Raw genomic sequence first — 15,068 nt, forward strand, 5'->3', positions numbered from 1 at the left:
CATTTACTAGGTATGAAGATGCACCAACTGGGTAATACAACAGTACAATAAAAAGAAACAACAGCTAATATTAGAACAACGCCCATAGTCTAATCGGTAATGACTATTCAGCAGGGTAAATCTGACCTCTAGTGAATCTTTAAAGTCAGATGAAATCTCTAAATATGCCCTATTAAAAAATTCATAAATATATAAATAAAATGAAATTTCTAAATATGTCCTATAGAAAAATATACTTGAATACATAAAATCAAGCAACCACAAATATTTCTATGATTTCCCCATAAAATTAAAATATAATTTTAAAAATCCTAATACTTCAAAGATTTTTTTTTTTTAACTTTTTTTTTAAAGTTAAAAATACTTTGTCAGGTCTGAAAAATAATTTCAAAACATTACTGAAAAGAGATTTTATCACATCCATTTCTTTAAAAAACAATACAAGATTTTATCAAATTTTCCTTTTTAAACTCACCCATCTGCTCCACAATCTCTGGAGGAAATACCCGGGAAGCAAACGCTCGTCGAAAAATATCTGAGAATTCCTTGTCCAGACCTCCTATTCCCATTTTTTCAAAGTTCCAGTCAGGATTGATGATAGACTGGCGGTTTTCCTTGGTTTTAGCTTTGCCTGTGTCAAGCAAAGACAATGAAACGTGAGACGAGAACCCCATCACTAAATGTAAAAAGATAGAACTCCCTGGGTATCCTCAGTGAATAAAGAAAAGCTACCCTTATACAAAGATGAACAACATGCTCTTAGCTGACTTCTAAGAAGGATGAGTTTTGCTATATTCACTACTTTGTCTGGTCCCCATTTAGGGTCAGTAAAACACTTTCAAAATGACTAGCTAAACTCATGCTGCAGTCAATCCGTGGAGTCTGGTCTCATTAACCTCTAATCCTAACCAAGTTAACTAACTTGGTTGATTAGAAGAAACACCATGTGCATGTCTGATGAAGAAAACACTAGTTGCCAGAAATGCAACTGTAATCTAGCAGTCCCTCAAGGCTCCTAGAGCAAGATTTAAAAATACATATATTTATCTAGATTAAGTATATAATTGGGAATATAACCCCTCAGTCTGAAAAGATGCACTGTTTGATGCCTTATTTTTGCTTTTTCTTCATCTGCACACAAAAGTCTAAAATCATCCTAAAGTCTTTCATGATTTCAAAATTCATGTTTTCAAATTCTTTCGCAAATGAAAATTATCTAACTTAAATGTCATAGTGCCCCCTAAAGTAACTCAAGAGAACCACATTAACTATCTCAAACACAAAGAATAAAAGTGCCTTAGTACATTCCACTATAAACAAAAAAAAGAAAGTAATATTATAGTTTTTTTTAAAATTAGGGAATAAAAGGTCACATTAGAAGAAGTTTACCCTAGAAAAAGAAAAGATGCTATTTGTATGGTTAGAGTTTTGTGGACTTAAACATTTCCTTTATGAAGCTATCAAAAATATTTTTCTTACACTCTACTGCCCTCTTGTGGTCAAATTTACTGCATGTTAAATCACTACACAATTTTACTTTCCCACGGAAAAAAAACTATCACACCTTTGCATGAATTACTTAGAAATATCCACATTGTACAAAAGTCATGCGACTCTCTTGGGATAATATACCTTAACAAAATGTGTACAGAATATGATATACAAAGAAATCACTCCAGAAATGTATTGGATCAATAATAGGAGATTATGATATATCCTACATCCATGAAACAATATGTATAGTCATTAAAAATTATATTGTAGAAGTGTATTTATTAAGATGCTTGAAATATGTTAAGCAAAAAAGAACAAATCATAAAACAGTATGAAAATATAATCAAATTTAAAAATTTTAGAGTGTGTTATTTTTGAGTATCCACATTTCATGAGCTAAATATTTTATTTTATAATTAAGAAAAAACAATAAGGGAGGAATGATAATTTATGGATCAAGAGAAAGGCCACATATTCGAAGTTAAATGACTTTGGATATAATGGTGTGCAACCATCGAAAATCCTCTACCTTGTACTGGGTTAGACATAACATAGTTAAGTCAACCAAAAATAAGAATTACTATACAATTAACAGCATCATTATTCTGGTGAGTTACTATTTGTAGAGATCAATCTGCATTATTTTAATATAATAAAAGTAGGGCTAACGTACAAGAGTAGGACTGAACTAAGAATCTGTCGGAAAGACACTCTTTACCTGCACATTCATCATTTAACTCAATCAGTAATGGATGTGATGCTAGTATCACATTTAACACACAACCAGCTGAGGGACATCCTACAAAATAAGTGACCAGCTCTCAAGGTCGTGAAAGACAATGAAAATCTGAGGAACTGTCAGAGACTGGAGAAGACTATGGAAACTAACCCACTAAATGCAATGTGGAATCCCGACTTAGATCCTGGAACAGAAAAAGGACATGATGAAAAAACTGGTGAAATCCAAATAAAGTCTGTAGTTTAGTTAGTAGCAATGGAACCACGTTAATTTAGTTTTGGTGGCTGTACTATGGTTATTTAAGATCTAGCATCAGAGGAAGTTGGTGAAGGGTATACAGGAACTTTCTGAACTATTTTTTATGGAACCTCTGTAAGCCTGAACTTATCTCAATATTAAAAGTTTAAAAATTAATTTTATCTGTATCTTTTCCCTTATTTTTAATGTAGTTACTAGGAAATTAAAAATGACATACATGGCTCACATTATATTTCTATTGGACAACACTGACATAGTGAAGGTTTTAAATTCTTTTCTACATCATCACATTTGACAGATATGAAACAACTCAATGATTCTGTGACAAGCCTCCTCAAGGGAGGTGTCCCTATTCTCCTTCCCCGCTTAAAAATCACTGAAGTTGAGTCATGTGTTATAACAGAGACAGTCCCACTTTACTCAGAATCTTCTAAAAACTGTAAATCTTACCAATAAGATTGAGTGATGAATTTTCTGCTTTTTCAAATGCAACTTGACTGTTTCCAACAACCAGTCCTACTTCAATCTGTATAGAAAGACAGTAATTAGTAGTTAGTCTAATAGCAGACTTCTGGACTTCTCAAAGCAAGGCAGAAAACAAAGGGGAAATGAGGTCTCTCTGAGCAAAGTAAATCTTCCAAACTATCAGCTAAGTTACATTTACTTCAGTCATAATTACCTTCTATTATTCCTATTTTATTTCAACACATATATTTTTGATAACACCTGTCTTATTATTTATTTACAATAAATATCACTTGCATTCAACTAGAATTACAAGTACATATACAAATTTCAAATTACTATTAGATCTGCAAATAAGTATATTTTACACTATATTTTAATAAATATGCTGGCTAGAAAAGCAATTTTTTCCCCTACTATCTTAAAAGAAAGAGCACATAGGGGCTTCCCTGGTGGCGCAGTGGTTAGGAATCCGCCTGCCAATGCAGGGGACACGGGTTCGTGCCCCGGTCTGGGAAGATCCCACATGCCGCGGAGCGGCTAGGCCCGTGAGCCACAACTACCGAGCCTGCGCGTCTGGAGCCTGTGCTCCGCAACGGGAGAGGCCCGCGCACCGCGATGAAGAGTGGCCCCCGCTCGCCGCAACTGGAGAAAGCCCTTGCACAGAAACGAAGACCCAACACAGCCATAAATAAATAAATAAATAAATAAATAAATAAATAAAAAAGAAAGAAAGAGCACATAATATAAAAGAAATCACTGAGGGAGAGAATGGCTAGGAAAATTATATTAATTTGCATAATGCACATCATAAAGATTATTAAAAATAAAACATACCTTTTGTCTTTTACCCGCCGCAGGCTCTCCCTTCAGGATGCTAGGATCCATGGCTTCAATGTCTTTTACCAGTAAGCCAAAAAGCTTTTCATTGAAGCTAAACACAAGCTATGTAGAAAAGAAGTAAGGGGAGAAAAATCACTTCATGATTCAATGGCTTGATTCTCACATCATCATCAATGTTTTCCAAATGCAGGCAAGCAGCTTTCTCTTGTATATCACCACGAGCAAACTACCCACATAACCAGTGAGAGGTAACCATTGGTTACCATAACCAACTAACATTTATTGAGTATCTGCTGTGTGCCAAACAAACATTACAGGAGGTTCTGTAATTAATGCTCACAAACTCTCTTGCAAACAGAAAGTATTCCTCAGTTTTACTAGGAAGGAAGCTGAGATCCAGAGAGGGGCTAAACAATGGGACCTAGAGTCACAGTAAACGACAGTGCCAGGATGCAAGCCTGGGTGTGTGACTCTAAAATAATGCTTTTCTACAACCAATACAAAGTGCCTGCCATTCAAGTGCAGAGACAGCTTCTGAATGGTCATTCATTCACCAAATATTTATTGAGTACCTTCTACAAGCTAGGCCCTCTTCTAGGTACTGGGGTATAACAAAAATATAATAAACAAAACTGACTGTCAATCCTGCCACTACTAATTACTACGAATGAGAATAAATACTAAGAAAAATGATTTGAAGTAAGATATTTCTTCTCTGTATTATGGAGGATTTTGTTTCATGGGTTTATAGACATCTGCATGTTACTGGGTTTTAAATTATTACAAATACCAAAGTATTTTCTATTAAAATACAAAAGCTAACGGAGAAGGTAAAAACAATGAAGTTTAGTCAGGCAATCTGAGCACAACTATCAGTCAGAAAGTGTAGGAATCCAGGAGGACTATGGTAAAGCCCCCAAAGCAATGCACAGGTAAATCAACAAATTATCAGCTAATCTCTGCCATCCTGGGGAGCCTCCTCAATCCATCTAATCCAAAGTAGCAGCCCAGTGGCTCTCTAGTGCATCATCCCATTTTACTGACATCAAAGTACTAAACAGTACGTGGCATTTCTTATTTTCTGTCTTTCCCAACTAGAAAGTAAGCTCTATGAGGGTAGGAATTCTGTTTATTTTGTTCACTGCAGATCCACAGGGATACTAAAATAGTATTTATTGAACACATACTAGGTGTTCAATAAGCATTTAATTAATTAATTGATCAACTGACTAATAGGTTCTTGTCTCAGCTACACCCCTGGCTGAGAAGGTCATGGACCTTCGCTGGACCTAAATAAAATTCCTCATTTGCAAAATGAGGTTAGACAAGATAACCTCTGAGGTTCATTCCAATTCTAGTACTTTAAAAAACAATAATAAATGCTCTATATCCTTTTCCTGTCTACCAGTAATTGAGTTTCCACTTGTGAAAGTTTGATATTATGATGTATGGGTTATCCAAATCCTTAAGAGTCTCATTTCTCCAGATAATGACACTCCATTCACTCCCACAGGTCTTTCCTTCTACCACTTCTCTCATTCCCCATCTTACAGACCTTCCCACATGAGAGACGCAAAGACAGTCTATGTAACTCATTACAGATCAGAATTCTATAAGGTGGGATTCTCAAACTTTCTGGTCTCAGGATCCCTTTATATATAAGCCTAAACATTTTTGAGGACCCCCAAAATTTTGTTTATATGGATTATATCTCTTGATAGTCACTGTATTAGAAATTAGAACAAGAAACTTATTTTTCAAAAAACAATTAAGTACATTATGTGTTAATAACATATTTTTAATTTGTTAAAAAAATCCCTCCATTTTCCAAAATAAAAAAATATAAATGGGAAGAGTGGCACTGTGACATTTTCGCAAACCTCTTTAATTTCTTGCTTAATGGAAGACTGCTGGACGCTCGTGTCTGCTTCAGCAGTCAGTGTGCTATGCTATACCCATCACACAGTCTACAAGACTCCACTGTAGACTTGTGAGACAATAAGAGGAAAAGGGCACATGATGTCTTGATATTATGATGAAAATAGTTTTGACTTCACAAACCCCTTGAAAGGGCCTCAGGGACCCCCACAGGTCTCTGGACCACAGTTTGAGAACAGCTGCTATGGAGCTATGGTAGGAAGAAGGAATTAGGAATGATTAAGAAAAGTCATAGAGAACGAGACAAATGTAATGGTGAGGTCAAAAGAGCAATGATTATTTATGTGTACAAACAGCAATTTATGAACTCATACATTTTTTAACTAAAATTTTAAAAGAACAGATTTTCTTCCTAGGAGGTTAAACAATATGATATTAACTGAAGTCAAAAAAAAGGGAGCAATGTAAATATCATTTTCAAGAAAAGAAAATCTGGGTTTCAAAAGCTCCATGAAAAAAACCAAATATATATATATATATATATATATATATATATATATACATACACACACACACACACACACACACACACACACACACAAACACACACACAATTTTCTTAAGATTCTCAAAGAAGTTCATAGCCAAAAAAGTTAAGAATTACTTTTCTACAGAAATATATCAGTAAAAGAGAAAGACATCCAGAGACAAATGTCCCACAATAAGAAAAGAAGAAATCTGAGACATGTATGTCTATAGTATTTTCAAATTTACAGAAAGAAAAGCTGCTGTAATTATATATGATGCTGTAACCTAAAAGCTACTTTAGAATTTTTCTGAACAGACTGCTAGAGGTTCAGCAAACATATTTCCCTCACTTTTTATCACTCATCTTAGATATAGCTGTTCACATGCAAAGCTCCTCTCAGTTTTTAAAAAACAGAATTAATTTTCCACAACTGCAGAGATTAGAATGACTATAAATGAAAGAAATGAAAGAAAATTTAAAACTACCTGTTGTCCCACTGAGAATGCCTGGTTGTTGAACTGCTGAATAAATTCTGCGGCCATCTTGTCAGTATCATAAGGGTTAGAGTCGATACTTTTTTTCTGCAGGAAATCAATCTCGATGGTCATTGTGCCAATACATTGTTTGGCTTTGTCAAATGTATATAAGGACACTAGAGAAAAAAATAAGCATTTTTTAAATCACAGAGACACCAAATACTTGCTGTGCTTCAAGTAACTAAAAGTTTCATATAAATGAATTATAACAGAACTTGACCAAAAGGGGATTTTACATGGCCTTCATTGGAGGGACACATAGGCACAGATTTTGAAAAATAATAATAACCACTAGAGATGTTCTTCCCTCTGACTTAATTAGAACATACTGAACAGCACTCTCCTGTACTTTTACCCCTCACCCGACTCTTCTAGGGAAATCACAGCCCTCCCTACACAGCCTCTGCATCTTCCTCCTTCTCATTAAACAGAGGACAAAATGACAGTGGGAAGTCCCAGTGGAGTTGGCATAACATACTGTTTCCAAACAAGATTTTTGTTTGACACAAGAAAGAGCTAAGGTGAGAGGTGTGTGGGCTCTTTTGCCCTAACAAATTAGAATGTAGGACACACACACACACACACACAAAAACCTTGAGAAAAAAAACGTTTACTAGAGGGATTTCCTCCAGAGCAACACAGAGTGTGACATCTCTTTTTTTAATACTACAGAAATATTTACTGAGCACCTATGATATGCAGGGAACTACAGTAAGTTCTACACATATAACAGGACAAAGGCCAGGTTTTTAGCTCTTCTTTGTATTAACAGCACCCAACAGTGTCTGTAGGATGCTTAATATATTCACGAACTGTTTAAATGAAACAACAGCAGCAAAATACCTATCGTCTCCATGCTAATAACAAAGGAGGCAAGACAAAGGGACTTTGGAGTCTGTGTGTTTCAACAGAGTCTGTTAGTAACTAGAAGACTCTCTGTGCCTTGATTTGTCGGTAAAATAAGACTGCCTAGATAAATCTTTATGGTCCTTCCATACTCAATTTCTGTTCTAAACTTATCTCTTATAGTCTAGCCACTTGAAGAATGTACAATGATTTTCTGTAAATCCTCTGAATGAAATTGCTTGAGTAATCATATTTTTATATTTTGGTTGCCATAATAAAGGGGACACACATATTTTAAAGATAAACATTTTCAAAAGCAAAATAACAAAGAAAGCCAGGGTGAGGGTTGGGAAATTCACTGAAGATTGAAGAATAAGTTCAAATCTCAGCTGAAAGTTTCAGAATACTCTCTGACCTCCACTTCTGGGCGTTTTGTTCTTTAACATTTCCTAGAAAGTACAGGTTACATTTCGAGTAACTTTCATAAGCAAGAGAGCTTAGTTGTTTCCCAAATAATGAAGATATTTATGGGATGAAATATTAATGTGAAAAGGAATAAGTTGATTCAGCAATTCCATTTCCGGGTGTCTGTCCCAGAAAGACTCTTGAACGTTTGCCTAAAAAGAGATTTATAGGGAGGTTCATTGCAGCATTATTTCTAATAGTCAAACACTTAAAAAATGCTGATCAGTAGGGAAATGATTAATAAAATGTGGCATATTCATAATGTGGAATAATGTATAGCAATTAAAATTAAAACTTGATGTATATTTAATAAAGATAGATGGTCCATTAAAATATAATAGTGAGTGAAAAAAGTACACTTCAGAAAGATGTGCACAATATAATACCATTTTGTGCATTAAAGACTCCAAAACAATTCCATAATGTCATAATGCATATATATGTATGCATATATATACACATATGCATTTACACATGTGTATATATACATGTGTGCATCATCCTTATATCAAGAACTTTGAATAAGTGTATTAAAATATCATCATTACTGACTATAGTTTTCAAATGCATTTTAATTTAAGGTCAATGTTCCTAAACAGAAAAGACCAAGCTGTTATAATTTCAAATGCTAGAACAGTACCATGGACAGTTTCATAGGCAGCACCATGGCCAGCACCATCATCAGCCCCAAAGGGACAGATGCCCTGAAGGTTTCAACCAGAAGCAAAGGGCCAGAAGGTTGAGAATGTTTTCTTATTTTATGATTAATAGCATTTTAATGTCAAAGACTAATAAAAAATATATTTATAAACAAAAAAAATTATAGCCAATGCTTTGAATAAACAGGCATTACAAAGACAGGTAATGGTCAGAAACGTGTTAATTGAACATCAGTCTGCAGTACTTAAAATATGGCATTTCCAGATGGAAAGAAGACTAAATGATTCTTCTAAGAAGATTTAGTCTGAGGACTAAAATCATTGACTTGAGTAAAAAAATGTCTCCTTGCAGACCGAACTCCTGTTCAGAATCTTTGAATTAGCACTCCCCTTCATACCAAACTTCTTACCCTTTCTTTGCCTACATCTCTACTTACACTGAAGCAGCTTTCTATCTTTATGCTACATCATGACATCACTCAGGGCCCCAAACCCTTCCTTGCCTCATGCTTACTCCACCTTAGTCCCACCTGAACACTTAGTTTTATAATTTTGCCCATTAGGTCTGTTTGAGTTGCCTTTTAAAGAACTGACTTTACATTCAAGATAAGCATTTCTGGTAGCAGGAGAATGCTTTAAACACAATTCAGGCCACAAAACATTATTTCTCATTTCATCTTGAATTTTCACTTCTTCACAACAGAATTTATCTGCATTAAAAGTTAAATTTACACACACTCTACCTTATATTTAGAAAAGTAAGTTTAAGGAAATTAGAAACCTAAGCTACATACACACCCATTTTCTCATTAGATTTAACAAGTGTTCATGTTTATTTCTGCCACTGTCCACAAATAGGGAACCCTGGCTTCATGCACTGACCTACTTCCCTTTGGCGCCAAACTCCTTCACTGTCTCAGCTTCACACTATGCTTCAGGTGAGGAGGTGATAGTTAAGGGAATCACTTATGTCAGTGTTTCCAAAAATGTGGCTGATAAGAGCTACTTAAGGGTGATTGTTAAAAACACAGATTCATGAATCAGACTTCCCAAGGGAGGGGCCTGGGAATCTTTTTCTTTTTTAAAAAACAAACTCCCCAGGTGTTTCTTTGAGGTAAGTTTAGAAAGCACTAATTATGCAACTACCAGCTACCTATATCTAAAGTAATTTCCTTTATTTTCACCCCAAGTCAAAAAATTTTCTCTCATCCTACTTCCACAAAGAAAAGGCCAAATAAAGATAATCCCAATATTTAAGTTCCCTCTAACTCAGAAAAAAAAAAAAAGTATAAGTTGCCATGTTCCTAAATGAGGAACAGGATATTCTCTCCTTCCACTTTACCAACTTCTCTTCTCAGGCATCTCGACTACAGACTAACCTCGTAATGTGCTCCCAGCAACTGCTTTAAGTATTTGTTTTCTTTCAACCAGTTTAAAGTAAATATATCTTTGAATATCTTCAAAAGCATTGGATCTAGAAGTTCTGAATGTGAATCTGAACATTCCCACACATCCTCCTAAAACCCCGTGGAAAGAAAAAGGAGAACAAATAATGCTACATACATCCACACCTTCAGCATTACTTGGAGACAGAGAATACCATGAAACTCAAATTACTTGAAAGTAGAGAAATATGTAACAAAATTAGACAGAGCTCGCATTGCGGAAAAAAAGGAGAAGGGAGAGCACTACATAGAGAAAATATAGACAAAATCACCCCTCGAAAGAGAAAGTCCAACACCAAAAGCCAAAACACTACACACAGGTTTGGGACTTGGTAGTCCATGACTCCAGGTACAGGGAAAGGACCTGAAAGTAAGTAGGACTGGAAGTGGCAGCATCAAAGAATCACTGGAAAGAATCAGATAAATAGAGAAGGGATGGTGCCCTCTGAGATGTGGCAATGAAGGGAAGAAGGCAGTAAGAGAGGAAAATTAAGGATCATGCAGAAACCAAACAGAAATAAGCTATGCCAACCAATCTCTCTACCTCCCCCTCCACCTCACCATTATTACTTATTAAAGAAACTGCACTCCTCTACACTAACAGAAAAGAATGCTCTTGCACTAATAATTGTGTCTACAAATCATGTGAAACAGAAAAAAATAACTCCACAAAGTTACTGTAAAGAAAATATAACAAATAACAAAATATTGCAGCATTTCAGCTGATGAAGCATCTTCCCTAAAAAGATCAACTATGAAATAGAAAATATATATAACATTTTAAACTAAATTAAGTATCCTCAAACAAGTATTCAGACATATAACAAAACACGTAAAATCAGAAGATTAAAAACTAAGACCAGAAATAGACAAATAAAAGAAATGCAATGACAGTTTATCAAACACAGGAAAGAAATTGAGGAAAAAGACAAACTACTCAGAAGTGAATAATAAATTACAAAGTACCCATGGGAGAATAGATTCAAATTAATATTTAATAAGAGGCAGTGAATAAAGACAGGAAAACAACCAAGGTAGTAAAAATAAGGCAAAGAAAGAATTTGCAAAGAACAGAGAGAAAGTAGTTGAAATGGAAGACAGGCAGATATGGCCTAAAATACATTTATAATTGGAGCTCCTGAGAAGAAAATCAAAACAATTGGGCCAGAACTAATACTTAAAACCATAATCTAAGAAAACTTTCTGGAAACAGAGAAAATTTAAATCTACATATTGAAACAAAGCATTGTATACCTGGGTTGTTGACCCAAAATGACCAATTCCAAGAAATATCCTAATAAGGATATTAGAATTTAAAGACAGAAAAATCCTCAGCGTTCCCAGGCAGAAAAATCAAATTCCTTAAAAAGATACGAAACTTAGACTGGCATCAGCCTTCTCAAGAGTTTCATACAAAGCAAAGCAATGCAATGCACTATTTTCAAGAAATTCAAGGGAAGAAAACAAGCCAAGAATTTTATATCCAGCCAAGCTGTCCTTAAGATATCAAAGGTATAAAAAAATTAGTTTGAATATTCAAGAACTTAGGAAACACTGTACACATTTATACTTCCTGGAGGAATCTACTCAATTTATCCAACTAAGTAGAAACTGGCAAAAGGACTGATCATGATCATTTAAGAGATTTAATTGTAGAGTTAAGGCTAAAACAAGTGTGGGGTCGTATGTGGAAGAATAGAGTGTAAATACCATGCTCTTATAACGTAGACAGAAATCAACTAGCATGGTGACTATAATTAGTGATACTGTATTGCATATCTGAATGTTGCTAAAAGAGTAGATCTTACAAGTTCTCATCACAAGAAAAAAAAAGCTGTAACTATGTAAGGTGACAGATGTTAACTGCACTTATTGTGGTGAGCATTTCGCAATGTATACAAAATATCAAATCATTATGTTGTATACCTGAACTAATATAATGTTATATGTCAATTATATTTCAATTTTTAAAAATTTGCTTCTTCCACTAAAAAAAAAAAAGACTTAAAACTTGAAAAAAAGAAAACAATTAACAAAATGGGAGGAGAAAGGGGAAGGCAGAATATTATGGTTAAGTGTTGTATAGGTAATAGATGAGAGTCAAAGGATATCATTTAGAACGGACAGAACAGTTTTTTGAAAAGGTTAAGTAAGGAAAAAAAAGAGGAAGTACTAAGGGCACTATGAGAGGTATAAATGCAGAAGTAATCACTAAAACAAAAATGTAAACATTCCTAAATACCAAAATAAATTTTAAAAAATAGCAAAGAGGTTGGTTCAAGATGGCAGAGTAGAAGAATATGCTCTCATTCCCTCTTCCGAGAACACCGGAATCACAACTAACTGCTGAACAATCATCGACAGGAAGACACTGGAACTCACCAAAAAAGATACCCTACATGCAAAGACAAAGGAGAAGCCGCAATGAGCCGGTAGGAGGGGCGCTATCACAATAAAATCAAATCCCATAACTGCTGGGTGGGTGACTCACAAACTGGAGAACACGTATACCACAGAAGTCCACCCACTGGACTGAAGATTCTGAGCCACACAACAGGTTTCCCAACCTGGGCATCTGGCAACAGGAGGAGGAATTCCTAGAGAATCAGACTTTGAATGCTAGTGGGATTTGATTGCAGGACTTCAGCAGGGCTAGGGGAAACAGAGACTCCACTCTTGGAGGGCACACACAAATGAGTGTGCACATGGGGACCCAGGGGAAGGAGCAGTGACCCCATAGGAGACAACCAGACCTACCTGCTAGTGTTGGAGGGTCTCCTGCAGAGGCGGGGAGCAGCTGTGGCTCACCAAGGGACAAGGGCACTGGCAGCAGAAGTTCTGGGAAGTACTCCTTAACCTGAGCCCTCCCAGAGTCTGCCATTAGCCCCACCAAAGAGCCCGGGTAGGCTCCAGTCTTGGTTCACCTCAGGCCAAACAACCAACAGGGAGGGAACCCAGCCCCACCCATCAGCAGACAAGCGGATTAAAGTTTTACTGAGCTCTGCCCACCAGAGCAACACCCAGCTCTACCCACCACCAGTCCCTCCCATCAGGAAACTTCCACAAGCCTCTTAGATAGCCTCATCCACCAGAGGGCAGACAGCAGAAGCAAGAAAAACTACAATCCTGCAGGCTGTGGAACAAAAACCACATTCACAGAAAGACAGACAAGATGAAAAGGCAGAGGGCTATGTACCAGATGAAGGAACAAGATAAAACCCCAGAAAAACAACTAAATGAAATGGAGATAGGCAATCTTCCAGAAAAAGAATTCAGAATAATGATAGTGAAGATGATCCAGGACCTCAGAAAAAGAATGGAGGCAAAGATAGAGAAGATGCAAGAAATGTTTAACAAAGATATAGAAGAATTAAAGAACAAACAAACAGAGATGAACAATACAATAACTGAAATGAAAACTACACTAGAAGGAAACAATAGCAGAATAACTGAGGCAGAAGAATGGATAAGTGACCTGGAAGACAGAATGGTGGAATTCACTGCTGTGGAACAGAATAAAGAAAAAAGAATGAAAAGAAATAAAGACAGCCTAAGAGACCTCTGGGACAATATTAAACGCAACAACATTCGCATTATAGGGGTCCCAGAAGGAGAAGAGAGAGAGAAAGAACCAGAGAAAATATTTGAGGAGATTATAGTCGAAAACTTCCCTAACATGGGAAAGGAAATAGCCACCCAAGTCCAGGAAGTGCAGAGAGTCCCATACAGGATAAACCCAAGGAGAAACATGCCGAGACACATAGTAATCAAACTGGCAAAAATTAAAGACAAAGAAAAATTATTGAAAGCAACAAGGGAAAAACGACAAATAACATACAAGGGAACTCCCATAAGGTTAACAGCTGATTTCTCAGCAGAAACTCTACAAGCCAGAAGAGAGTGGCATGATATACTTAAAGTGATGAAAGGGAAGAACCTACAACCAAGATTACTCTACCCAGCAAGGATCTCATTCAGATTCGATGGAGAAATCAAAAGCTTTACAGACAAGCAAAAGCTAAGAGAATTCAGCACCACCAAACCAGCTCTAAAACAGATGCTAAAGGAACTTCTCTAAGTGGGAAACACAAGAGAAGAAAAGGACCTACAAAAACAAACCCAAAACAATTAAGAAAATGGTCATAGGAACATACATATCGATAATTACCTTAAACGTGAATGGATTAAATGCTCCAACCAAAAGACAAAGGCTTGCTGAATGGATACAAAAACAAGACCCATATATATGCTGTCTACAAGAGACCCACTTCAAACCTAGGGACATATACAGACTGAAAGTGAGGGGATGGAAAAAGATATTCCATGCAAATGGAAATCAAAAGAAAGCTGGAGTAGCAATACGCATATCAGATAAAATAGACTTTAAAATAAAGAATGTTACAAGAGACAAGGAAGGACACTACGTATGATCAGGGGATCAATCCAAGAAGAAGATATAACAATTATAAATATATATGCACCCAACATAGGAGAACCTCAATACATAAGGCAACTGCTAACAGATCTAAAAGAGGAAATCGACAGTAACACAGTAATAATGGGGGACTTTAACACCTCACTTACACCAATGGACAGATCATCCAAACAGAAAATTAATAAGGAAACACAAGCTTTAAATGACACAATAGACCAGATAGATTTACTTAATATTTATAGGACATTCCATCCAAAACAGCAGATTACACTTTCTTCTCAAGTGCACATGGAACATTCTCCAGGATAGATCACAACTTGGGTCACAAATCAAGACTCAGTAAATTTAAGAAAAATGAAATCATATCAAGCATCCTTTCTGACCACAATGCTATGAGATTAGAAATCAATTACAGGGAAAAAAACGTAAAAAACACAAACACAAGGTGGCTAATCAATACGTTACTAAACAACCAA

General features: G+C 35.8%; 1 protein-coding gene across 1 annotated transcript in view; it reads right to left on the bottom strand.

Moving 5' to 3' along the window:
- Positions 1–15,068, bottom strand: part of NSF (N-ethylmaleimide sensitive factor, vesicle fusing ATPase) — a 158,593-nt gene that overhangs the window by 106,615 nt on the left and 36,910 nt on the right. Inside the window, exons 5-8 of the mRNA XM_061176781.1 lie at positions 6,692–6,858; positions 3,794–3,901; positions 2,942–3,017; positions 476–631 (exon numbers count right to left, since the gene is read on the bottom strand). Coding sequence (XP_061032764.1) covers positions 476–631; positions 2,942–3,017; positions 3,794–3,901; positions 6,692–6,858 — 507 coding nt within the window. The remainder of the gene's footprint in view (positions 1–475; positions 632–2,941; positions 3,018–3,793; positions 3,902–6,691; positions 6,859–15,068) is intronic.

Source organism: Eubalaena glacialis, chromosome 19 (assembly GCF_028564815.1).
Source record: "Eubalaena glacialis isolate mEubGla1 chromosome 19, mEubGla1.1.hap2.+ XY, whole genome shotgun sequence".
Lineage (NCBI taxonomy): Eukaryota > Metazoa > Chordata > Mammalia > Artiodactyla > Balaenidae > Eubalaena > Eubalaena glacialis.